Source organism: Bombus huntii, chromosome 15, assembly GCF_024542735.1.
Source record: "Bombus huntii isolate Logan2020A chromosome 15, iyBomHunt1.1, whole genome shotgun sequence".
NCBI lineage: Eukaryota > Metazoa > Arthropoda > Insecta > Hymenoptera > Apidae > Bombus > Bombus huntii.
The window spans coordinates 10,155,115-10,179,851 of NC_066252.1; the positions used below are offsets into that span (position 1 = coordinate 10,155,115).

General features: G+C 37.1%; 2 protein-coding genes across 8 annotated transcripts; one reads left to right on the top strand and one right to left on the bottom strand.

Annotated features, from left to right (window-relative positions):
• Positions 1-567: 567 nt before the first annotated feature.
• LOC126873983 (tachykinins) lies at positions 568-21,190 on the bottom strand. 7 transcript variants are annotated; one of them, XM_050635479.1, is made up of 9 exons: positions 19,748-21,184; positions 19,500-19,596; positions 19,145-19,356; positions 3,296-3,488; positions 2,874-3,062; positions 2,197-2,448; positions 1,837-2,056; positions 1,541-1,763; positions 568-1,462 (listed from the first exon to the last, which is right to left on the bottom strand). In XM_050635479.1, the coding sequence occupies exons 4-8, from the start codon at positions 3,485-3,487 to the stop codon at positions 1,600-1,602; spliced, it is 1,017 nt and encodes a 338-aa protein (XP_050491436.1). In that variant the 5' UTR covers position 3,488; positions 19,145-19,356; positions 19,500-19,596; positions 19,748-21,184; the 3' UTR covers positions 568-1,462; positions 1,541-1,599. The 7 variants fall into 7 exon arrangements, with proteins under 7 accessions (XP_050491436.1, XP_050491437.1, XP_050491438.1 ...); XM_050635480.1 differs by having other exon boundaries at positions 19,490-19,596; XM_050635481.1 differs by having other exon boundaries at positions 19,152-19,596; positions 19,748-21,190.
• Positions 21,191-23,340: 2,150 nt separating this feature from the next.
• LOC126873986 (tetratricopeptide repeat protein 1) lies at positions 23,341-24,707 on the top strand. The gene is made up of 4 exons (XM_050635490.1): positions 23,341-23,794; positions 23,886-24,062; positions 24,154-24,336; positions 24,406-24,707. The coding sequence occupies exons 1-4, from the start codon at positions 23,495-23,497 to the stop codon at positions 24,583-24,585; spliced, it is 840 nt and encodes a 279-aa protein (XP_050491447.1). The 5' UTR covers positions 23,341-23,494; the 3' UTR covers positions 24,586-24,707.
• The last annotated feature ends 30 nt before the right edge of the window (positions 24,708-24,737 follow it).

A 24,737-nucleotide genomic window follows, 5' to 3' on the forward strand; every position in this document is an offset into this window, starting at 1 on the left:
TTAGGTTAATTTTAAATTGAATAGAATTTTATTTCGTTTATGCTACAGATAAAAATAAACGCGAATTTGGATAATTTGTGATATTTGTATTTGTACATTAGTAAATATCGTAGAATTGTCCATTCCAATCACCTAACCTCTAACGCGTTTACCGGCTTAAAGTTAATCCTTCGATGTATTTTACTATCATCGTATGAAAGTCATTAATCTTTACGAAAAGAAAGTTGTTACTTTTGGTTCCATATAAAAAGGTATTTTGATAATAAAGTTTTTATATAAAACTTCCGATACAGAAAAATAGACATATTTGTTAAAATAGAATATTTTCCTGTCAATTATAAGTTTGTGCCAATATCAGCACTTGTTGAATTAATATAATGTAGTGCTTTTATTTATATGTATTTGTCCTTAGATGTAGATACATAGACACAGACTTTCCTTCTGTGAAATAATAAATAACATATGTATATATAGGTGCATTATTTTCATCGTTCTTCCAGTAATTGCAACTGTTGTGTAAATAGCAACTATTATATTGCGTAGTTCAAATTAAACAAGTAAATCAAATAACTTATATAGATATTTATTCTCTTTTTTAAATTGCCAGAGACTTGTTTCACACTTACAAATTACAACATAGATAGGTCTTCGTCATTGGGTAGAATACTAAACGATTACGTATTCTAAAACTTATTTGCAAACAAGCTGTGTTTAACAAATATCGTTCATGTGACAAAACACGAAAGGAGGTGAGGTATCGATAGTATAAAAATATTGTGTTGTATAGTCATAACAATCACATTGTATTCCGAGAAAGGAATGAACTTAAAGTATATTTAATTTTTTTTGCTGGTTGAAGCGTAAAATATCTGTATACATATATATCGGTGATTTCTTTTTTCAAGAAAAATAGAATCTTCTATCTACTTCTATATTATTTATGTCCGTTTTAAGTTGTTCCTAAGTCGACATAACAGTCTCGAGAATGACGTGGAGAATGTAAAAAATAAATTAATTTTTTGTATCAAAATTAAAAGGGTAACGGTAAGAATAAATTAGCAACCAAAGAGAGAGAGAGAGAGAGAGAGAGAGAGAGAGAGAGAGAGAGAGTGGCGTCTTTTAAGCCCTTTTCAAAATATAAGAAATAGGAACGCGGTCTGTAATACGCTCGAGGTTTACGTATATATATACATTGGCGGTGTACGGATATGTCGTTGAAACTAAAATCTCGAGGGGAGAAGACAACGTATTCTTTCACAATGTACGCATGGAATGCAATGACAATAACGAGGACAGTCTACTGATAAAAGTACCGCGTTGTCTTCCCCTATCCTTAGGTATACCTATCAAGCGATACAGTCTAATACACGTTTAAACAAAAAGACTAGCATTACACAGTGATTATTGTTGTTGCGTTGCCATTGTTGCCACCAACAAAACCAGTGCTATTACTGCTAATTGCCTGAAATAAGAAACGTCGATAAAAAGTAAAACTTTATTCACAATATTACCTACAATTATAATAAGTTCATCAAGTTACCTAATAACATTCACGAATCTTCATTCATACTCCTTTCGATGTTTCTTTACTGAAATACATTAATAGACAGATTGCAAAGACGACGCTTTCTTGCCTCTCACCCCTACGAATTTTCCTCGGAATTCCCATCGTGGATTCTTCTTTCCTCTGACTCCAAGATATCTGAAGGGTGATCGCTTTTCAATTTCGTACGCGGCGAGGTTGTTTCCAGGGTTGCTTACGCCTGTTTGAAGTACCACAATCCGTATTTTATTTGATCGTAATCTTTTTCAACGTTATATAATTTATATAAATACCTTGATAACCGATCGTCGTTTGCGTAGGGCTCGAATTAGATCCGTAAATCTCCCCAACGTTCCTTTTACCTCTCATCCCATGAAAACCCATGCGAGCTCTTTTAAACGAATCGCTACCGCTTTCTATATCTTGAAAATCCGCAACCCTTTTCTCGTAATCTGACGGATTCATCGAATAATCTAAATAATCATCGAACGTATCCTTCCTACGTTGCAGTCCCTGCAAAGTTTCCGTAGATCTTTTAAGATTCGCACTATTTAATATGAATACATAATGCGCACAGTGCTCATATACAGCGCAATTTCTTTCGTTTATGTTGCACACAAAGCATTGGGAAATATTTTACATGCTTTACTCACCTGAAAGCCCATAACGTCTTGTTTATCAAGATCTTGCCACGGGTCAAGAATTAATTTTTTGCCTCTCATCCCGTGGAATCCCATTGGAGCTCTCTTCTCCCACAAGAATTCGCCTTCCTTATCGAAAATATTTGGATATCCTTCCATCGACAATATTCTCTTTTCATAATCTTCTGGATAATCAATCACGTACATGTCTTTGCTTCTTGGATCTTGGAATCTCGTGGTAGTCTTTTTAATTTCATCTAAGATCTGCACGTATAGAAAACGTATATAGGTATAATCATAATATTCGGACAAGGAAACAAAGGGTATTCTTATTGTATTATTTCTTTGAACGCTTTCATTTCTTTCGCAAGGCAGGTTCTCGCTTTACAATAGAAACGAAGCTTTTACCATTTACCGAAGTAACTATGCAACGTATGCAATGATGGCGTAAATTTTTAAGTTTCATCGTTGTAAATTCTATCGTTTCTCAAGAGCGTAGTTTAAAGAGCGCGTTGAATTTGTTTCTTTTCCATTTGTTAAGGACTATTGAAAGAAGTTACAGGCGTAAAAAGGGGAAAAGAGAACGAAGGAGAAATAAATCGATGTAAACGAGTAAAGAGTAATATTTCTTTGCCTCGCGCCACACTTTTCAAATGATCTTCGAAATTCAAGGTTCACTGTTTGCCTACCTCCTCGAGAGATTTCTTGCCTCTCATTCCCTGAAATCCCATCGGTGCACGTTTGTAATATTCGTCATCTAACGAAGCTTTCTTGCCTCTCATGCCTTGAAAACCCATCGGCGCACGCTTATTAGTCTCCTCGGGGAAAAGTTGATTTTCAACGTCAGCGATTATCGAGTTTTTCTTTCCACGCATTCCCTGTACACACGCAACCACGCATTATGCATAATGTCAATAAATTCCTGAAAGACGTGCACGCTCAACGAATAGCTAATTGCAGCAAGTATATAAGATTTCTATCGAGTGGTAAAATAATAATATTGTACAATGGTAAAATAATAATTCTCGAAGGAATAAGGTAATAATGCAAAAAGAATAATATAATATTATACAAATAACAAGCATTTCATAAATGATTTTAGATGCTTTACCTGGAAGCCCATGATCGCACGTTTCAAAATTCCAAAGTCCTCCGAATCCAAAGAGTCAAAATTCTTTTTCCCACGCATTCCTTGAAATCCCATAACGGCACGTTTGTCGGAGAGAACATTTTCTGACATGGACTCTTCGGCGATCGCGAATGTGACGGATACCATTAACAAAAACGTCGAAGGGATGATCATTCTGTAAAGGATTAGATCATCGTTATTAATCTGTTACCCCGAGTTCTATGTTTTATGTTACAAGTTACGTATACTTTTAATTCAACTTTTTCTCATCGAAGAATGGGATATTCTCGGCAAGGCACTTTTATCGTTCGTTGTCCTAGCTCGTATACCAGGATATTTCTCCCACGAGGCTATGATTTAAGTAATGGAATTTTACTCAGTTTATCTTATCGTATGGCATACACATTCCCATATACATATATATGGACGATACATGTAAAAGACTGAGATTCTTAATTCGCAAATGAAGCGCACGACAAATGCACGAAGAATGGTCAGTTATTTGATTGACAACGTCATCGGTATTGGGTAGACCGGCCTATGTCTACGTGTCAAGAATGAAATGATATTTTGCGGCAATTCAGATCGACAGACAGCTGCTCGTCTGTTCTACGTATTTTAAAATTCGTACGAATCCGCTCGTGCCGACTCTTATCGTTGTCAACTACGGTGTCGACGTAAAGTAATTTACAGGACGCTGCGTTTGAATTTCAAATATCGTCGCTTCTTTCGTCAAAAGTGCGTCGTGTACGTTTTATCGTCTATTACCTTGATTGTGTCTTAGTAAACGGATGTTTTATGAATACTAAATGAGAAATAAAACAACGCAATTCCTTTCTTGCCGTAACTTTTACGCGTATTATTGCTTGGCACCTCGTCTCTCTTGTATATTTTAAAACCCATAGATATACGTTCGCTTATTTAAAATACGTTTTTCAATTTTTCAGAAAGAGAGAGAGAGAGAGAGAGAGAGAGAGAGAGAGAGAGAGAGAGTATCGAAACGAAATAAGAATAGTTTCTAGAAAGTTGGTACGAGGTAGAAGAATATAAGAAGAGTAGTAAAAGACAGAATAATTTTTTATGAAAAACCTGAGCATCTTTGTAGGTAACTTGACACTTTATCGACCGATAGCCGATTAATCGGCTTTCTGTCGCCGACGCTTACCGATCGGTAGCCTATTAATCGGCTTTTTGTTGCCGACAATCTTTCTCATTATTTGAGCAGTAATTTTTTATTTAGCGCTAAGATACTTTGCTCAGTTGCGTCAGTTGCGTTGCTTCGTAAGCTCCCACAGTTTTATATCAATTTGAAAACTTACCGTTCGCGATGAACGAAAAGAACGGTATCGGAGAGTCTAAACCGAAACAGAGCCTGAGTTGCCGGTCGGACGAGCGTATGCTGTTGAACCGCTAGCGGTCAGTAAATTGTTAATAACACCAACGATCGAATACAAGAGGCCATTCATTAATCAGGACATCAGCATACGTGGAACATTTCTATTCGACGTTTCTCTCGCAACATTTTTTCGATTTTCTAAATTTACAGTTTCTCGATGGCCAAAAACGTTACGAATTCGATAAATGGCGAAATAATAATCGCGCATAATAATAATGTACGTTAACGAGCGTATCATCGTCTTTCGTCGATCAGTAGTGAAGATTGGGACCACAGATATCGCTTTGTAAGTTTAAACGACGCGGTAAACCGGTGTCGGATCGTATAGCTTGATTAAAACGCCTCTCCACATCGCATCTCGTAGTAGCACCTCATTGCCCTCGTGGTTTCTTCCATCATCGTCCGTCCGTGTTTGAAATTTATGGTTTCATTTCGTTTAACTTTGTGACGCTGCAACAGCCTTCGTCCGATTCTTTACGTCTAAACGAGGTAATCTCTCGCGAACGAAAAGTTTCAGGGGACAATTGTTTTTAAACGAAAGTTTGTTTCTGATCTCTTAAAATTGTGATGAATTACCAACTCCGCCGTTTTGATTATCTTTACAAGAATGATGAGTTAGATCCTTACACTCTATTTCTTCCATCCTTTGAATATTATGCCGGCTATTATACTTCGAATGTTTCGTACAATTCTGCACGTTGCATACGTCTCTTGGATTTTTGCGCATACAAATCTTTCGATCGAGCGAAGATTTTTAAGCTTCTACGTAAAGCCAAGCTTACCGTAAGTACAGTTTACCATTTAGTCGCGATAAATCGATAAATTTGAAGGTACACGGTAGCACGTTTAAAACTTTCTTTTGGACAGGGCAGAGTTAAATCGACGAAGAATTTGAAACTGATCGGCGAATGATCCGCGTTAACGAATAGAACCGTGGGTGACCGTCGAGGTCAGCTCGTCGGTTGACGTAGAGTAAACGGAGCGATGATTTCCCGACTCGATAAAGAGACCGATAGAAAGGGAGAGGAAGGATAGATTGGCGGGTATTCGGGGAAGACAAGGGAGTAGCATCGTTGCTTCAGGTGATGTCGTATAGATTGTACGCTGAGCCCCGGCTCTTCTTCACGGGTCGGTCACTCGTGTAATCGTTGGAAACAAGCCGTCTTTGTATTCCATATTTTCTCTCAAAATCAACGATCCGCGACCAACAAACTTTTATTTCAGACACAATCCGATATTCGATGAAATCATTTTCTTACGAGCAACTGTTGCATACTTTGTACTTTCAATTTGTACTTTCGTTCAAAATTCTTTCATCCGGAGCATTGTACTCTGTTCGACGAGCGTTACGCCGCTTCGATTATTTTATTCCGTACTTGGTATAAATCTTTCTAGGTTCGCACGTATAGAAAAGTTAAAAGAGACGATGCTCAATTACAAAAACGATTCTAAGCTCAAAAGACGAAAAAAAAAAGAAAAAAAAGAAAAGGAGAAGATTCCAAACGAAGCGTCGTGACTGCGTTTAAGTTCAAGTATGATACATTATTTCGACTGAGTAGCTACATACGGGGATGATTTTTTTTCAACGAAGGTGAAATAAAAATAGCTACGTTCACTGTACGGTAAGTAACGTTGCAATCTACAGCTGCGCACTGAAGTTGAATGGGGACGGAACACGATCGGATGAGATCGAGAGGTAGGCGTATGTAAGTACGTGTATCTGCGTGCACGCGTGCATCCGTGTATGTGCACAAAGGATTAAAAAAAAAAAAAAGTAGGAAAAAGGATGAGGGGAAAGATGGAAAAACACGCGAAAGCCGATACGAAACGGATTGGAATCATTGGTCTTTTGTTCCGTGGTAATCAATCTTTGCGTTAGGTTCTTCACGGTACCATTGTCGCAACGTCACGAGAGAACCAAGAATGACCTTTACATTTACTCTTATCTTTACCTTTGCCTTTACCTTCGCTTATACTTCTATCTTCACCCTAACCAATAGTTTACCCTTAAGCTTAACTTTAACGTTACGCGGTTTCCTCTGACCAACATGAGAGACAAATATACGGACGTTATTTACTTCTCAACATACGGTGGCCCATGAAAGCGTTGGAACGCTTATAGAAACCTTTGTATCAAATCCCTGATTTCATCTGATTTGAAAATAGCTGCATACGCGGCGGAGATCAGCGCGTGTTTTTCCTAACGTAACCGCAATCTGTACCACATATACCGTAACGATTGTATTAATAATTTGCTTCAATGAAAACCTACTAATTGGACATCGGAAGTAAAAAAGAAAAAAGGATATTAATTTCCAATGACCTTTGCGAGTATCGACGAACAGATTCCTACGAAACGAGTTGGTTATTAGACAGAATCGTTAGTTCCTTCGCTTTATTCCAAGTTACATGAAATTAAAAAACATAAATGATACAAATAAAATTATCTTCATCGCCATCCCCTTATAACCTGATTTCGAAAAAAAGACAAAGTCGGCCAATGCGTAATAAGCATCCGCATATTTCGTATAGGATAGCGTGGTTGCGCGTGTTGCGTTTCGAGGTAATTTGTTCAGCTTGTGCTTCGATTATTTGCATCGTGAACAGAGTTGTTCGAGTCGAACGAACGTTCTAAAGGTTTCGCGTTAAAACTGAGCTGTTTGCTAGAAAAACAGCACCGATCGCGACAAATAAAGGGGAGAAAAACCCTCTTCCCTTCTCTGGACCAAGTATCTGGACCAAGTATCGGAGAGAAACTGGAAAAAGGAAAAACCGTTGTCATTGTAGCAGGGAAGAAATTATGAATGATTACCAGGGAAAGGTCGTGGTTGAGAAATCACCCGGAGATAAAATTGTGCACGTGTACGTAATATGGTTTTATAGGTCTGGTACTTGCAATTCATTTACGTAGACACGTATTGTTGGATCCAGTAAAAGAGACCGCAAATTGTAAGCATCGTTGCTATTTCGATGGAACGTGTTTCGACGAATCTTTGAAAATCTTCTTTGAAGTCGCTGATTCTTTCAATAGCGTAGTCGATGAAATGATTTCTCGAACGAATATCTGGCATGTTTCATCGTAAATCGTACGATGATCTTCTTTTATCTTTCAGATTTCACGTTTTCGCTGTATTATTTATTACGTATTTATATGCGCGATCGGGAAATTTCTATCTTTCGCTCATCGCCGAACGATGAAACGTACGCTCAACTCATCGTTGATTCTTTGGAATTCCGGTTAATTCTTTTAACCTAAAAGGCCGCGATCTTACTGACTGTCGATGAAACGAAGTTTAACTAAATTCGTGAATGTCTCCATACGACAGAATCGATTTACATATCAACATCGTGTTACATATAACCTAGTACCCGTTTATTTAAATTTAGGACAACAATCGGCGAATAAAATTTAATTAATTTCTGTACCAGAAACGTATAAATTAAATTACTTTCGTTGAAAAGTTCGATCGGGCAGTTGTTCGCAAATGCGTTGAATATTCTTCGTTGTTAAATCAAACCATGACGGTCGCGTGTACGCGTGCTACCGTTCCAACGATCGGGAATAATTAAAGAGATTAGTTCGTAATGCAAATGAAAAATTACAAAGACGCATTTTGCGCAAGTGGCGAGAAGATCGCAAAAAATGGTTTGTTAAAATATTTACGGAGCTCGATAGATTTCTACGAGAGATCGATAGCAGAAGCATTAACACGGTTGGGATATGGTGCGTAAGATCGAAAGAAAATTGCATAAAGTCCTCGTCGGATCGTCTGACTTACGAAGAGGAAAGTATAGTAAAGGATAAAATAAATGTAAGTTTTGTGGAAAAAGGGATTTTTTTTTTTTTTAAAGAGAACGCAGACCTTTGGTTGTCGACAAGGAAGATTTTTCTTGTTTCGTAGTTGTGATTTTGTTCGAAGGCTGATACAACTGCTTTTTTAAATTAGTACGTGAAAGGACCAACTTATGTCAAAAAGCTCGCAATTGGGTCTTTCTATTTGCAATTTCAACGATCATGGACGTTATTGGGACATTTTTGCCAATCTACGACCATTAATTGAAAAATTACCAAGTTTAAGAACGAAAGCTACCAAGAGTAGAAATTACATTCGTGCGGTTAATCGATGAAAAGTGGAAAAGCTTGTTTGATAGATACCCTCTGCGATCTGTTTATTATTTTCGCATCGAACTGTCCACTTTCTCATCTATTTCTGATAAAAGACGGTTCAAACGATCTGAAGATATTTCGAAGTATTTTTATCGAAGAAATTATTTAAAGGTTCGAGGGAAGACAAAGGGCGTGGATTATTAAAAGGAAGAAGGATTAGGAAAGAACGACTTGCGATAGAAACATCGACTTAATATAGCTGCAATCTCGGTCTTAGTGGCACGTAGCAATGTTCGAAATGTAAATAACATCGATCGCTGCCATATAAATATTTATAATAAATCGTATTGTTTTCTCAAGAGAATAAAATTGGTTGTCCTCGGAGAGAGCGCAAAGCTAGAGAGTTGAAAAGGTTCTTGGTTCGAAAGAGGTTCGAGGAAGTTAACGAAAGAAAAGATAAACATTTTGTAAGTTGCGAAAACAATGCGCAAATGCGTTGCGATCGGAGAACACCGGCGGAAAAGCAGAAGAAAAAGAAAAAGGAACATGGAGGAGGAGCAAGAGGAAAAAGAAGAGGTACCATGCAAACAGATAAACACTCGACGAGGCAGAAAATTGTTCGGCCGCTTCTGCGAAGGCGGAGCAGAAAAAGGACGAGCGATGCAAGTGGTATATACATAGGTCTGAGTATTGGTTTTGTTCGGAAAACGTCGATACCTTTGGTTGTTTCGAGCATCGTTCAAGGCATATCCAATGGTCGCGTAAAACAAGCAAGGACGATCTTGATTTAGAGAAGAATAGTCGCGTTGCGGGCGAAACGTTTTCAACTCTTCAACAACGCCGTTTTCCAGCCAACGCTAGAAACGAGAGGAAAAACTATACATCGTCGGTGTAAGGAATCGAGGATTCGCGAAGAATTTGAATTTTACTAGCACATTGAGAGTTCTCAAGGAGCAATATCTTCTTCTAATATCTAAAACAATATCTTCTTCTACTTCTTTTTTTACAAATGGATAGATAGAAGATATCCGGGTATAAAATGGTAACGAACAGAGCTAGAAGATAGCGTTTATGGTAGGCAACTGAATGATAACGAAGGGCTATTTATCGAAGAATTATCGTAAAATAATCGATACGAAGCTTGGAAATAAGATTGCTACGATTTTCGGTGAAAACGATTTGTAGCGTTCTAGCGAGCTACTTTTCCAAGCAAGATTCATCGAAACTTTTATTATCGGGACGTTTCTTCGTTTCTTAGTTGTCAAATTGGTTCGCGATTCTGCGGCCAGCGAAACTTTTCAACTACGTATACATATCGTACATAAGATCGTATGCCTTGCAACCTGTTGCTGTCCGAGGTTGAACACGGTCGAATTCCATCGATTCTGCTTACATCGACGAAAGCTCTTGCAGAGGAAAATCGTCTTCAAAAGAAAGTGCGGGAAAAACATGGATATATCTGAGGGGAACGGGAAAGATGGTTGTAATAAATTGATTTTCGTAGGTTTCTGTTCGCCTTTCTCGTACAGAGACTCGAGAAAGTACGAAGTATAAAGAAAGTGCGCGTGTTAAATTTCATTACGATGTCAGAAAGGCAAAAGCTTAACAACCTTTTCTAACAGACGCTTGGATGGATACGATCATCCTCGCAACTGCGATTAAGCATGGTACGTTATTTCATGAAATTGTCAGAATGAAGCAATATAAATGAAAGACGCTGTAAGCGAAAGCAAGTACCAGGTATAATACAAGATAATATTTTGAGAAAGTTTCTATATAAGTAGAACGGATACAGAAACGCGGAGCTCTCTCTCTCTCTCTCTCTCTCTCCTGCTCTGCTCGTTTCCAATCATTTGCATGGATAGCAAGGAAGCATTGCTTGTAGTTAGCAACCCATATTTTGCTAACGATGCGACTTCGATCTCATGCTGGAGTCGAGAGTCGGAAAACGATGCTGTCGTTACTGTTGCCACCAGCCTGACAACGTTCCACCCCACGAAAGTAACGTCTGCTGGAGGAAGTAAGCAAGCTAATCGAATAAACGACAAATTGCATGCTAAATTGCAAAATCGTCGCGACGACTAGCTTCGGTGTTTGTTAAATTACGTTTCTTCTACTGTAAAGTAACCAAGTACTCGATAACTTATTCTCCTTCGAGGCTCGAACGATTACCGGAGTAATTACACGAACGAGCTGTACAATTTGATCTCACGATCTCTTCTCTTCCCTTCAGTTACCTTTCCTTGCCTTTCCCATGTTTCACCGTTTATTTGCCGAGATAACCATTTACTTTAATAGACGAAATATGGTTAAACGAATGTCGAAGCAGAATAAACGGAGAAATAGCGGCGGGAAGATGGATGCGTGAGAATACGGTTCCCCGAACTCGAACGAGAACAGGTGTTTGTTCAATATTCATCGTCGATTAATAAACGTACGAGGCGCCCTTAAGCACGCTCACGCGTACGCAATTTAGAACCTTTTAAAGGTAACCGCGAGTAAGCACGAATGCCGCAATTTCATCTAAAAACTTGATCTCGTTTCCGAAGACTCTTAGTTAAATTGTCGATAACTGTCCTGTATAATACCGTTCGACGTTCTTCGATTTCTTATCAATTCTTTTTTACGGAAATCTAATTTGTACGCGTTTTCATTGATTGCTGCCGTCGTTAATTACGTTTCTTGTCTCGCAGAAGAAATTTTCTAACTTTTTCTTAAACGAATTACATTTTGTAGTATTATGCGCGTCTCGAGGCTCTTCAATCGCAAACCTTTAATCCCTTTAGTCTAATGAGACGAAGGTGAATGAGAGTAAGATGAAGGCATTTTTTAAAGACGTCCCATAATTAATTCGATTGCATAGAAACAACGATTATCTCTTTCTTCGATCATTTTCATTAATTTTCTTTCCCCTCTGAAGACCTATTCTTATTCTAAAAAGATTTTTTTCAATGAAATTTTGTGTTGCAATATCACACGAGTGTCGAATTTCTTTAAACATGTTTTATATTTAGTCGGATAGTATATATTTTATTATTTTTAATTTTCTCTTCTATTCGAAGATCCTCTCCTGTATAAATATTTAACGTCGATCTTCTTTCTTTCTTTCTTTCTTTCTTTCTTTCCTTAGAGCGATTCTCATTCCGACGAAATTTCGACACAAATTTTCAATTAGTAGACGATCGTACAAGAAGAGTCTAAAAAGCATTTGGCCACGTAAACGTGGGAAACGCGATGCGGTGTGTGCATTGTGATGAGACGACGATCGATGAAAGCTGAATATATGAAAGTTTGATATTGCGTGTTTGCTCGCGTCTTGTGTCATAGCAATTTTACAGTTTTGAATCGTCCGATATTTATCCGTTCGGAGAAGCCGCGAGATTATTGCCGCTATTAGAAGCATACACACGTATACGAATGTGTGTGTGTATATCGACTGTATATCGAACGTATATCGACAAGTGCCATGTGATATACGAGCGTCGACAAGCTTCGCTTACCACCGATTCGATTCATTTCTGCCATTCCTGGTAATTACGCGGGATATTAATTATTAATCAGAGTAGATTGTCGCGTGTCGTCTTTCGTAACGATCGCACAGCTTACGATTCTATCTAAAAATAAAAGAGACTTCAATTCAGACAACAGGTCATGCTTTATTTTTTATCGTCGTACGATTAAAGTTTTCCTTCAGTTTCGCATAATTTCATCGAGTTCTCGGAATATTGTGAAACTGACTTAAAGGCAGTAGGATCTTCTTCTTGCGCGTTTTATGAAAATAACGAAAGTCCAAAGTATGAAAATAAGTACATTACGTATGCTTAGAGATCAGAAACCATAATCATAAAAAACGTGATCAGCAATTATCGTCATAAATCGGAAAGTAGAGAAAAGCGATGGGATTGCGAAAATAGTATTTTTGAAATTCGCATTGGAATTCCCAGTCGCTTATGCTACCTTCTGAACATAAATATTTCCTTCTTTTTCGGAAATCGAACATAATCGTTTACTAGCGTAAGGAGAACGAGGGAACGAAAAGTGGAATTGATCAGCCTGGCATTTGAGAAGCTCGCATATGCATATGTGTATTTCCTTCGTCAAAAACTATTACGGACGGAGTGTAAAAGATCTTCGTCATTTGGCATTCGGATGCCACTATCGTATCGCGTTATCCTGTGCCATACGATACCGTACAACTCTATGATTTCAAAGCGCGTTTGTCTATTGCGTTGAAAATTAAACCGCTGCTCGTTATTGTCGAGAACGAACCTCGTCTCAACATCCTATCACGTTCGAGATAAATCTTGGAAAGACTAGGCGAAAGAAAAGGAACTACTTAGTGCGTGAAATATGCGTATCCACTTGTAGATACACCTGTAGATACACCTGTAGATACGTGTTTCATAGTGTCACTCGTGCTTCTGTATACAGACGTATGTGCCTATATACGTATAGTACACGGTAAGAAGCGTCATGCAAACAGATTCGTGCAGGATACCGAAAAAAAGAATTTTATCGATGCGTATAATGGAATATTAACGAATTAAGATGATCGACGAGATCAGCTTGTCCGCAAAGTGGAACTCTATTTTATTCTGAACGATAGCGGACTAATTTCATTGAGAATAATTGACAAATCTTCGTAACAAAAACACCTTCGGGCATTGTACTAAAGTTGAGAAACATAAATAACCTTGTCAGAGTTATCATCAAATCTCTTTTCCCTTTTGGGGAATAAGCTACTAGGAAAACTTGTGATTTATCGTTATAGCGTGCATCGTAGTTTCGTGCTCGGTCTTACACGTGTTTTCAACGAATCGCCTTTTCACCATCCTATAATTATAATGTTTCTGTTCTTTAAACTTTTGAACGATCAAGAAACCCGACGATTATCGTACATCTGCCTTTGTACCGTTATCACGATGAAGTTTGCCACGGTATAGTTGCGCCTGTCAAAGTGCAAATAAAAAATTGCGACAGGTAAGAGGGACGATAGATGGTGGTGTTGCAGATTGTCCCATCGATAATCCTTGTTGGCTATGTGACGTGGACAAATGTAAAAGGACACAGGGGAATCAGAATCGGAATATAAAAGATATCCGACGTATCTGAGAAGAATAAATTTGCCGGAAGATGTCTAAATCTTTTTCTTTCTTCTTTTTTGCCTATATATGTACGAATATAATATATACTTGTCTTATGACATACATATACATATGTGAGACATACACGCGTTAAATAACTGTCATATACGTGTTTCTATCTTGCAAGTCATTGTGAAACACGTGCTGTGTTTCACGATGTTTTAATTGAAAGTTATCAGTCATTCTGCGATAAGATTTTTCTTGACACGAGTGGGTGCACGTGTTTTGTATGCCTGCAGAGTAACAGTTACAGGTTAAAAGCCTCGGGTCGTATTCGTTCAATTTTAAACGGCGTTCTAAAAGTGATGTAGAAATCTGTAACGAAAATTTGAAAATCGAAACTTGGATGGTTTCACGATGCAATAATCGCGCTACGTAAATAAATAGGCGACAAAGTGAATCGTTTTCAAGACAAACCGTTTATAGTTGGAAACGTTCTGTAGAAATAACGATTCTCTTATTAAAATGTTTCAATCTTAGTAAAAAAATGCCAAAGTTAGAGGGTTGTCGGAGCTTTTACGTTTCATTTCGATCGCACAATTTAACACAATGGCGTGATTGAAAAAAGAATGTTTTCAGTTTTCGTTCGAAGCGAGTTAAGTAAACGGGAAAATCAATTTTTTCCGCAAAGGTCATAAAGAAACGAGAGAAAAATTTAGTAGTTACATACAAGAATAGCGGAAGAATTTGTACGAAGGAATACGTTGCTGGAGAAAATTCTTACAAATTGAAAGAAAAATCTACGCTAAATCACGTTTCCCTCTACGCTAAACTGCGTCTTCTTCGAATCTTCGCACCCGTAACGATAAACGAGGATAAATGAAACGAACTGGAACGTTCGCGCGAATCCAACGTTTAGATTTTTCATTTCTTTAACCTTGTCTGTTTGTTCGGATAATTTGTATTGAAGTTAGACTCGAAACTGTCGGTGATAGTTAATAACGAATAAAAATAAAACTTTGTGTAACGCGTGCGTCGGAGTTCTTTGCGTTTAACCGAATGAAAGGAACGATGAAAGCAACCAGGTCTACGTGGAATATAGTTGGTAAACCGCCTGTATTTTATCTCTACCATATTTTGTCTTTGACGTATATGTTGCACGCGTTCGTAGAAAACATCTGTAGACGTATATTTTATAAAATCACAGACATCGTGTTACACGTTTTTCTGTAAACTTCGTAAACGAGAATATCACCGAATACTGTTTTCCGATCTTCGTTTAAACGATGGTCGATAAGTAGCCAATTACAAGTGGATTAACGACCGATTAACCCGCAATGAGAAAATGCTCGGTTTAGCCGGATAATACGGATTAAGAGTTTCGAAACTATAGCTACATCGATGCTAGTCGATCGTTGATTTACGGTGTAAATTACAAACGAGTTTCCAATGGAGTAGGGAACTAGTTTCAAGCACTTGGAAATTTTTCCTCTACTTTTTTCCTCTACACCTTTCGATGCGATTGCGTTAAATACGAAAGCTTCCAGATCGAAGAGTCTTCTTTCTCTGTCTATTTATTTATCTACGAAACTCCTCTGAAATTCATCGTTGTTCCTATGACGGTCGTACTATGTCTTACTATTTGCTTAACGTATTCTGCGAAGTTTAGCACAATACGCCCTTTGTTGCGTCCAAGCGTCCACGTTTTATCGCGAATGCACCTAATTTGACAATGATCAGAATCGCCTACTCTTTGAATTAAGTTTTACCTTTTGCACATGCTTGCCTCTTTCGAAACAAATTTTCAACGATAAACAACTACTATTATCTTCACACAAATGTTCGCACTTGTGTCATAAATGTTTGTCAATAAATTTAATAAATAAATCCTGTCGATGAATTTAGCTCACATTGATTCCGTGTAAGAATCCTTTCAAGGTTAATCCTCCCAAGTGATCGTTTATATTCTAAAAGTAATTTAAAGTACCACGCGGATGATAATGGTTAGAAAGATATTTACACGACGCTTTAAAGTATCAAGTATGAAGATAGTAGCGAAGTATAAGAGTAAAAGGAAGTCGATGACTCGAAGTTTTTGTCTTAAGGGTATTAACGACGATCGTTTGAACTAGAAGCACGAATTGATAGATTGGCGAGTGATGTAAGCGAATTGTTTTCGTTTAGAGGAGGAAAGCGACAAGTAGTACGAGTCGACGTATGATTAGGCGAACGGAACCATTTGCTTGATTAAAGCACGCGCTTCCAAATACGTCGGTGACTGTGTTATTTTGTCAGATTGAGTTAATTAAAAGTATAAAATATGAACGATCACAATGGAGTAACGTGTTCTTGTGTAATTATGTACGTCGTTATATTTAGGTGCAAATCGTATCGTACAAGTTTTAATTAAATCTCCATCCTTAAAAACCTTTCGGATAACATTGCATATATATATATATAGATATATAGATATGACAAAGAGATCATTTTCGATGGGTTTTCTCTTCTAGATTTGCAGTTTTACACTGTATGTAACATTATCGCTATTTCTCATCTTTCGTCATGTTGCTCGCGAGAAAAAAGCGAATGGGCAAAATTTTAATAGGAATAACGAAAGAATAATGATCGAAGTTTTGAAAGAATTTGCGACAAAAAATGCGACCACGTAATCATAATGCGAAACTCGTGTATTATAGCTGTTATATATCGTATATGACATTGATATGCATACGATAATATGCAAATGACGACGTTAAACACGACGAGTCGAACATCAAACACAATGATACACGTAAGAAGAGAAGGAGAAGCAAATGTATCGATGAAAATCGTGTAAAGAAACAAACCAGGACTGCGTAAGTAATGGAAAACTTGTAATTCCGTATCTTTTCTTGCTGTACGAGAACAATTTCGTAGGAGAAGAAATCGCGTTTGCCTAATCGAGAACCAAAGAACGTTCGAAAAAAGTCTGTTTTATCCGGCAATGATAAGATTCGTTCTTAAGTCACTTTGTATCCTTTTCTTATATACGATACTGGAAGATGAGGTAAAATGAACGACAGATGGAAAGACTGTACAGAGAGAATTGGACCGTGGAACGGTGAAGAGATAAAACTAATCGCAATCGTGCGTTCTCACGTGCACTTTCTACGAAAAGAGCGGCGAATTATTCGTTTCTCGAAGAAATTGAAAGAACCGCGAAAGAACAGAGCGGTCGATAAGAGGAAAATATGAAATTGTTGAAACGCGGTAAGTGGACGTTAAGAAAAGCAGACCCGTTCGGATTATGCGCATTAATCAGTCGAATGGATGTATTTACGGAACTCGCGTGTTCTTCGTAATAAAATGTTCTTCTTGATTGCGATGCTAATGATACAAATGTAGATGTCGAGCACCAATACGATGTTGTACGATCGTTATGCCGTTTACGTAGCTTACCACGGAAAATATGTGTCAATACGAAGATTTCATCGAGTGTCTGGAACAACGAATTTAAAGATCTGATTAAACTTTTGCAATTACGTTCGATAGTAACGAGGGTAGTTAATTTCGAGCGTACGCGCGTTTTGCGTTGAAACGATCGGTGCGCTCAAGAGGATCGATCAAGCATAAAGAGTACGGTACACTTAAAACGTAAAGTTTCGAATATGGCAATCGGTTGATTAAACGCGTATACGCGTTTCGATACGAGAAATATTATGCTAAAAAGCAACGAACACGCTCGATCAAAGTTTGTCATTTGAATTCGTAAACGAATGGGTAAATTTGGTAAAATCCAGAATGATGAATTTACATTCGAGAGATACGTTCGACTGTGCGTCAACGAATAGAGAAATCGAAACGGAGTTTGAAACAATCGAGCGAATTCTATATTGGCAAATTAAAGCGTAGCTTTATTCACTGTATAGAATCTTCGTGCCAGTTACATTTCATTCGTTTGGTTTGTTTTTAGCTTCATTGTAATTGAAGTAACGCGAAAAGTGCGAATTCGAACAATGTAGAAACTTGTTAGACGTTATACCTATTCGATCGAACAAAATCGTTCGCAACTTTATTGTTTCGAGGAATGGGTACTTTCAAGAAACTAATTACTTTCTTAGTCATTCGTCTCTTCGTTCGTTGGTAATACGTTTGTTTAACAATAGCTAGAAAATCGCGGAAAATGCGCCTATAACGGTACGCGCAGTTTTTCAGTGTTACAAATACGTCGACTCGGACCAATAATCGTTTCTGTCGTTAATGTTTTATGAAACGAAACTCGAACATTTTTTTAATTTACTGTCGAATGCTGTTGGTCGTATTTGTACGTTCTATTTGGAAGCCTGTTGCTTCGAAAAATCGTTCGTATATGTATACACAATATAAGTACATTAAGAGTGCTGACATTTAACACAAATTGAATGCTTCCCACTGCTTTTATTTTTTTAACCATTTTATTGTAAATTTGTTGCTTTAATTACGTTACACGTGTTTTATAACGTGAAATATTAATTAAAGCAAAATTTATTGCAAGTTTTCAACAGATGTAATACTTATGGCTGTGTATGACCGTACGCTTCTACTTTAACTCCTAGCATTCCTAAATTCCGAACAATATCGTTCTTCTTCTTTCTCTTCCTTCCTCGCCATCCTTTCGCTCTTTATTTCTTCTTTGACGAATATCTCTACGTATACAGCACACAAATATATGTATATTCACCTATGCATGAAAACGCGTTTATAAAAGCATGTGCTAACTGGAGAACGAAAGCACATACGTAGCTCGGATGGTTTGCAAACATTGCGACTGTGAGAAACATATTTTGCGACTTGAAAGCGAAAGAAAAGGAAAGCAAACTGACCGAGAAAGGAAATAAGAAATGTAAATATTAACGCCACGTACATCGTAGAATGATATTCCAATTTCAATGCATTATATTTCGATGTGGTTTTGAATTCTTTATTCCATCAAAAGTTAACGCGTCTGTTGTTCCCTGTATATTTCATGTATCGCCCGAAGCAGTTTCGAACGCGGTGTATTATCTCTGCTTTAAAGTTTACCGAAAACGTGAGGTTGACTTAGCGTGGAATTATTATAGAGACCATATCGATTGTTTAATGATTCGTAAATGATTCGAGAGAACAAGAATAGTAGCGGTATATACGTATCGTGTATATATATGTAGTTATTTCTAATTATAGAAACAAAAAAAAAAAAAAAAAAAAAATCGACCTGACGACTCGTAAAAAAATTTCATGCGTACCTGTTACCTTCGTAGATGAGCGTAAAGACGTCCTCGTGAGTAGGATAACGATGATTTTCGTTGTCGATTGGCTCGAATTAAAGATTCGTTTACGACTCTCGCAGGAGCAGAGGGCGATTCAAAGTTGAGACCCGATCGACGTGACGGACAACGATGTACTGACGCTCCGCGTGCTTCACCTTTACATAGGCCGGCGTAGTGACGTCACGAATCTGCGGGGACCAATGAGAAAACGAAGCTTGCACCACCATTGGGGATAGAAATCTAACCCCGTACCCCTTTCATCGCAAATATCTCTCGCAGAAACTTGTAGCTATCTCGAATACATAATGTTTGGCTAACTACCGATTTTCACCTTCAATCTTCTCCCTTATCAACGGCGAACATTTCCACTTTTTCTTCTTCCACTTGCTTTTCTTCTTCCTTCCGCAGCTTCTCGCATATTCACCCATCTACGAACAAAAATATATCAGTTGGCTAGTCTTGGTAACGATAACGAGTAGACAGTGTATATTAATTTTCCATTGCTCCAGTAATTTATTATATCAAAGTCCCGTTTCTATAATTATGTTCGCAAATATATGAATTTGTATAAATTCGCACCTGAATAACGAGGAATATTCTTCTGGTTGGCGATCGCGTATCGGATATCGAGCAACGGAGTTTCGTTACGACCGTCCGCTCTCGTGCACCGCAGCTCTCGTTAACTTCGACGTCAACAATAACTTCTTTCGACGAAGAAACGACGTTTTGTAAGTGTTTTCCTTTATCGTCTTATCGTTCCTAAATTACAATTCTCGGTTTTTATTCCGTGCATTTGTTCGACCGAATAAACGAACAACAAGGAATTGTGTTCGAATAATTTTGCAACGTCGATCGGCAAGATCGTTCGATGAAATCGTTGATGCTCCAGAAGAACAAGACGGTAACGCATCATTTTGTGGCTATTTGCATACGATTAACACAGCTAATATCAAGTTGTAACAAATGTTTCGAAAGTTACAGGTGCGTGGCATAATTTCCTTCGATTCATTTATATTCATGGGAAGGTACAAATTTCAAAATATTCCACCCACGATATGATTAAAACAAGTATTTGTTCTCGAAACAGTTTTCGTTTAGATGAAAAGTGATGTGCCTCTAAACGTACGGGTGTCTGTTTTATCTGAATGCGCTGAAATATCTTTTAAGGTAATGGTACTACGAAAAAAATGTTTCATCAAAAATCGCTTGTTACCGAGGGAGACGTTATGCGGTGTAAGTATTTCTTTTGTAATTCGTACAGTGTGGAAGATTTCAAAATCGATTTAATTTTTTTGAACGGACCTATACATCTTCTTGCATACATTCGATGCATTTTGTAACTCTCTGCAAAAACGTATCAAGGTACTTGGGTCGAGAAGTATTTAGTAATTTGAAAGACATTTTAACTTTACTCTTGTAAAACGTTTACTCTTGAAAGACGTTTATATTCCCTTTACATTCGTACGATGAGTTTTACAAGATTAAAGCTAAAATACCTGTGAAACTAATCGTTTCTCGACCGAGATATCATAATTCTTTATCGTTGGGAATTAAAAAATGTATCGAATGGTGCGTAAGAAAATACATAGATCCATCTAAAGAAAAAATTAAATTGCCTTTGAAATTCATCCCGACTATAGCAGGTACAAAAAAGATATTTGCATTGCATAACGTCTCTCTTCGTACTGACCAACATATTCTTCGTAACGTCAATTCCTTAAAAGATATTTCAGTGTACTGAAATTGAACAGACACCCTATATAGAAAATATATTTCAAAATCTATGTTATCGAGAAAAGATAATGTTTTCAAGTGAAACGAACAATATGTTCGTTTCGCAGATAGATAGGCAAAAGCGTCCAAGCAGATGCTTTTGTTGTCGATCAAATCACAGAACAGAGATATCGCATTAATACTCTTTAAACGTTTGAAACAGTTTTAATCAATTGCTCTTATCTACCCTATTTCCAACTAATAATTTGCCTATAAATCAAAACGAAAATTTACATTGTATTATCACATTATATATATATATATATATATATATATATATATATATATATATATATATATATGTATATTATTACATATATATATTCGACTGACCGTATTTTTAATTCGTGTTTGGCCTTTTTTCGAAATTGGATTTATTGAGCGTAAAATAGAAATCCAGATAGTTTTGCATATTGATTGTATGGAAAGATAATACGTAACGCTACTATTACTATCCACGATGAGTTGATTTCCATCTGTGAACTACAAGAAAATGATAAAGACGAAAATGCGCGTATGTAATTCATTTTACTAACGTTTCTCGCGTATCTCTGGAAAAAAATCGATTAAAAAACGAAGATAAAAAAATTGTAAAAATTCTGGTAGTTTAACGGAGTTGCTTGAAAACGTTTGCTAGTACGGCAGTTTATAAGAAAAGAAACTGGTATTAGTTACACGGTCGATCTAGCACGATGGCGCACGGTCGCGCGCCGTTACCATCGTCTAAGAAGAAAAATACACCCTTGTGACCAATGCTCGTGGTTTCATGAATTCTTTCATAGCATAGTTTCGAATTTTTTATTTGCGCTGTTATATCGCATTTTGCTTTGTCGAGAATTTATTCTCTTTTTTTGCATGAAACCTTGCACGAAAGACAATACACATATATACAAGTTATGCGTGCGCAATATCATTCTAATTAAAGTGGCGTGTCGACGAAAAGAAACGCCACGTTCGTTATACGAAACATTTACTGTAGCTGAATGAAACAACACGAAGCGATTCTTCATACGAGATAGTTTTCTACGACCGTGGATACGACCAGTTTATACATTTTAAAACTAAATTAAAGTAAAGCTTACAAAACACTCTTGAATAAATAGATCTTGAATAAATAGAATTACACGTGTTTACAATTGAATCAACAACTTGATTTATGAAAGTAGTGCTGATCGAGTTGCGCCAGTTTTTAAGCTGGTGACTTTACTTTTTTCAAAAGGATATTTTTATTGCTGCATATGTGACACACGCCAATGATGACAAATCAACGTAAAATTTATACGGACGAAAAGTTGCTCGATGTAGGACGTTTCTCTTCTCGTCGAAGAAATTGTGCACTGGCGGATCAACCTTGATGACGAAGAAAAGCCGCAGGTTGCAGTAGACGAGAATCCTTATTTATCCCGTTTCTACTAGAAACATAGCTTATCACCCAAGATCCTGTTTATTATCGAAACGGAAGTTGAGCGGTTGATGAAATCGATTTTCATTGAACCATAAGCCACTACCGTGCTAACTATACTTACGTATTTGACTTCCGTATTTCCTCGAATTTATCGACGGCGAACTTTAACAGTGGAGTCTTCTTCGCCCAATGTAATGTAATATTCTTTCACGTAATAACAGGTAAGCTATGGAATAAAGAAAATGAGAGACGAGAAGGTGAATGAGGAGAAAAGTTAAAAATCAAAGTTGAACAGAGATAATGTTCAATGATTTGACCGTAATATTAATAAAATAAAATAATAATATTGTTCGTTAAATTTTTATATCAATGCACCTTTTCTTGCATACAACACAGAGCATAGGTAAATGGTTTACTTCCGCTTGATACGAACTGGTAAGTTTAATCAGGCCAGAGCACGTAGTTATAATATTCGTAGGTTCATTCAGATCATACCTAGTGAGATATAGTTTCCCTTCATTAGTAATTCTATACACGTATAAACAATAATTTATCCTCGTTTGTATAAAACTTATACTAGATTATATTGAAACGTGCACGAAACGTAAATCGCACTGCTATGAAACGTAATAATTATTGTTCCGTGCGAATAACGCCTATTTTGTAACGAAGCATGAAATATTTCGCGATAAACCGATGTATGTAAAATGTATGACGTTTATACGATATATGTACATAAGTTTTTACCATTAACCTATAAAATTACGACGTGACAATTATAATATTGATAATTAGAAATACTCCATAGAACAACGTTTAGAGTATCGTAATAAACTTAAATTTTATTATAGATCCAAGCGATAGCTATGATGAATAAATGTACGAAATTAATATAATAATGATACTTGCGTATAAATTTTCCGCCACAAGCGCCTTTGAAATACTATTTACGAAGCGCGTCGTAGGATGCACTCTAACGATTGACTTGCGAACTACGAAGAAACGTTAGTGCCATCTGCAAACGCGTCGAAGTTAACAATGACAAGTTAAGTCGTCTGCTTGCGATGCTTTAGTTAACCTTTACGATTCCTAGGTATAAACGTTTAGATTAGGTTTTAAATCATTGCAAGGTAAGAAACAATTACGCGATGGGCGATAAATCGGAAAATTCGAAAATGAACGAACAGATCATAGAGGAACTCACGAAAGATCTAGAAAGTTCTTGTATCAGAGCAAATAACAATCCCGCGTCGAACGACGATATCAAAGATTCGACTGAAAAAAATGGCAATTCCTCGGGAGCTTGTTACGAACGTGTGGGAATAATCAATGACAATGCTGACGAATGTGAAACAGGGGCCAAAGGCGACACTAATTTTCCACAAGACTATATAGACGAAGAGTCGTTGAAAGATAGAGAACTAACCCTCTCTGAAGATGAAAAAGAAGTTTGTAGTTGCTAACAAAGTTTATGGCCTTTACAGAATTATATAAGTAATCATCGTATATTATATCTACCGATGTATCTTTCTTTTTCAGATCCTTAAAGCAGAAGCAGAGAAATATAAAGATAAAGGAAATGATCTTTTTAAGAGCGAAGAATATCAAGAGGCAATATCTATGTACACGCAAGGATTGCGAACTTGTCCGTTAGCTTATAGCAAAGAGAGATCCATTCTGTACGCCAACAGGGCTGCTGCAAAGTTAATATGTCTGGTAACGATGTTATTTAAAGAATATCGTCGTAAATGTTTGAAAGATCTAATGATCTTTTCAGTAAAATCTACTTACAACGTTTTTTAAGTAGGATAGAGAATCGGCGATATCCGACTGTACAAAGGCCATAGAATTAAATCCAAACTACGTGAAAGCATACGCTAGAAGAGCCAAACTATACGAAGAAACGGAGAAATTAGACGAGGCTCTGGAAGACTTCAAAAAAATTCTAACGCTTGATTCCGGTCACGTAGAGGCAAATCATGCCACTCGGGTAATTACCAAATTATATCTTCTTTATTTCCATTGTACTTAGGTATTAATGCTTTAAATGTTTTACCAGAGATTACCTCCATTGATCAACGAAAGAAATGAAAAACTGAAAGAAGAAATGCTAGGGAAACTGAAGGATTTGGGAAATATGGTACTAAAACCTTTTGGTCTTTCTACGAATAATTTCGAACTGCAAAAGGATCCTAATAGCGGTGGTTATTCTGTCAAGTTCCATCAAAATCCTAGTTAATACATCAACCGCCGCATAAAAATTGATTTTGGAAGCGCGTCACGGAATATTTATACGTACCTTATGTAAATTCTGCTCGGATGTTGTGTGCTTGTTGTAATAAATACATAAACGTTATGATATCTAGAAAGATATATTAAAATATTGAAGAT

Bases quoted from the DNA above. Each gene is read 5' to 3' on its own strand.
- LOC126873983 (XM_050635481.1), bottom strand. From the start codon at position 3,487: ATGATCATCCCTTCGACGTTTTTGTTAATGGTATCCGTCACATTCGCG. The intron at 2,057-2,196 runs GTGAGTAAAGCA...GAAACTTTGCAG, and splicing joins AAGACGTTATGGGCTTTCAG to GGACTGCAACGTAGGAAGGA. The intron at 1,764-1,836 runs GTATTTATATAA...TACTTCAAACAG, and splicing joins AACGACGATCGGTTATCAAG to GCGTAAGCAACCCTGGAAAC.
- LOC126873986 (XM_050635490.1), top strand. From the start codon at position 23,495: ATGGGCGATAAATCGGAAAATTCGAAAATGAACGAACAGATCATAGAG. The intron at 23,795-23,885 runs GTTTGTAGTTGC...TTTCTTTTTCAG, and splicing joins TCTCTGAAGATGAAAAAGAA to ATCCTTAAAGCAGAAGCAGA. The intron at 24,063-24,153 runs GTAACGATGTTA...TTTTTTAAGTAG, and splicing joins CTGCAAAGTTAATATGTCTG to GATAGAGAATCGGCGATATC.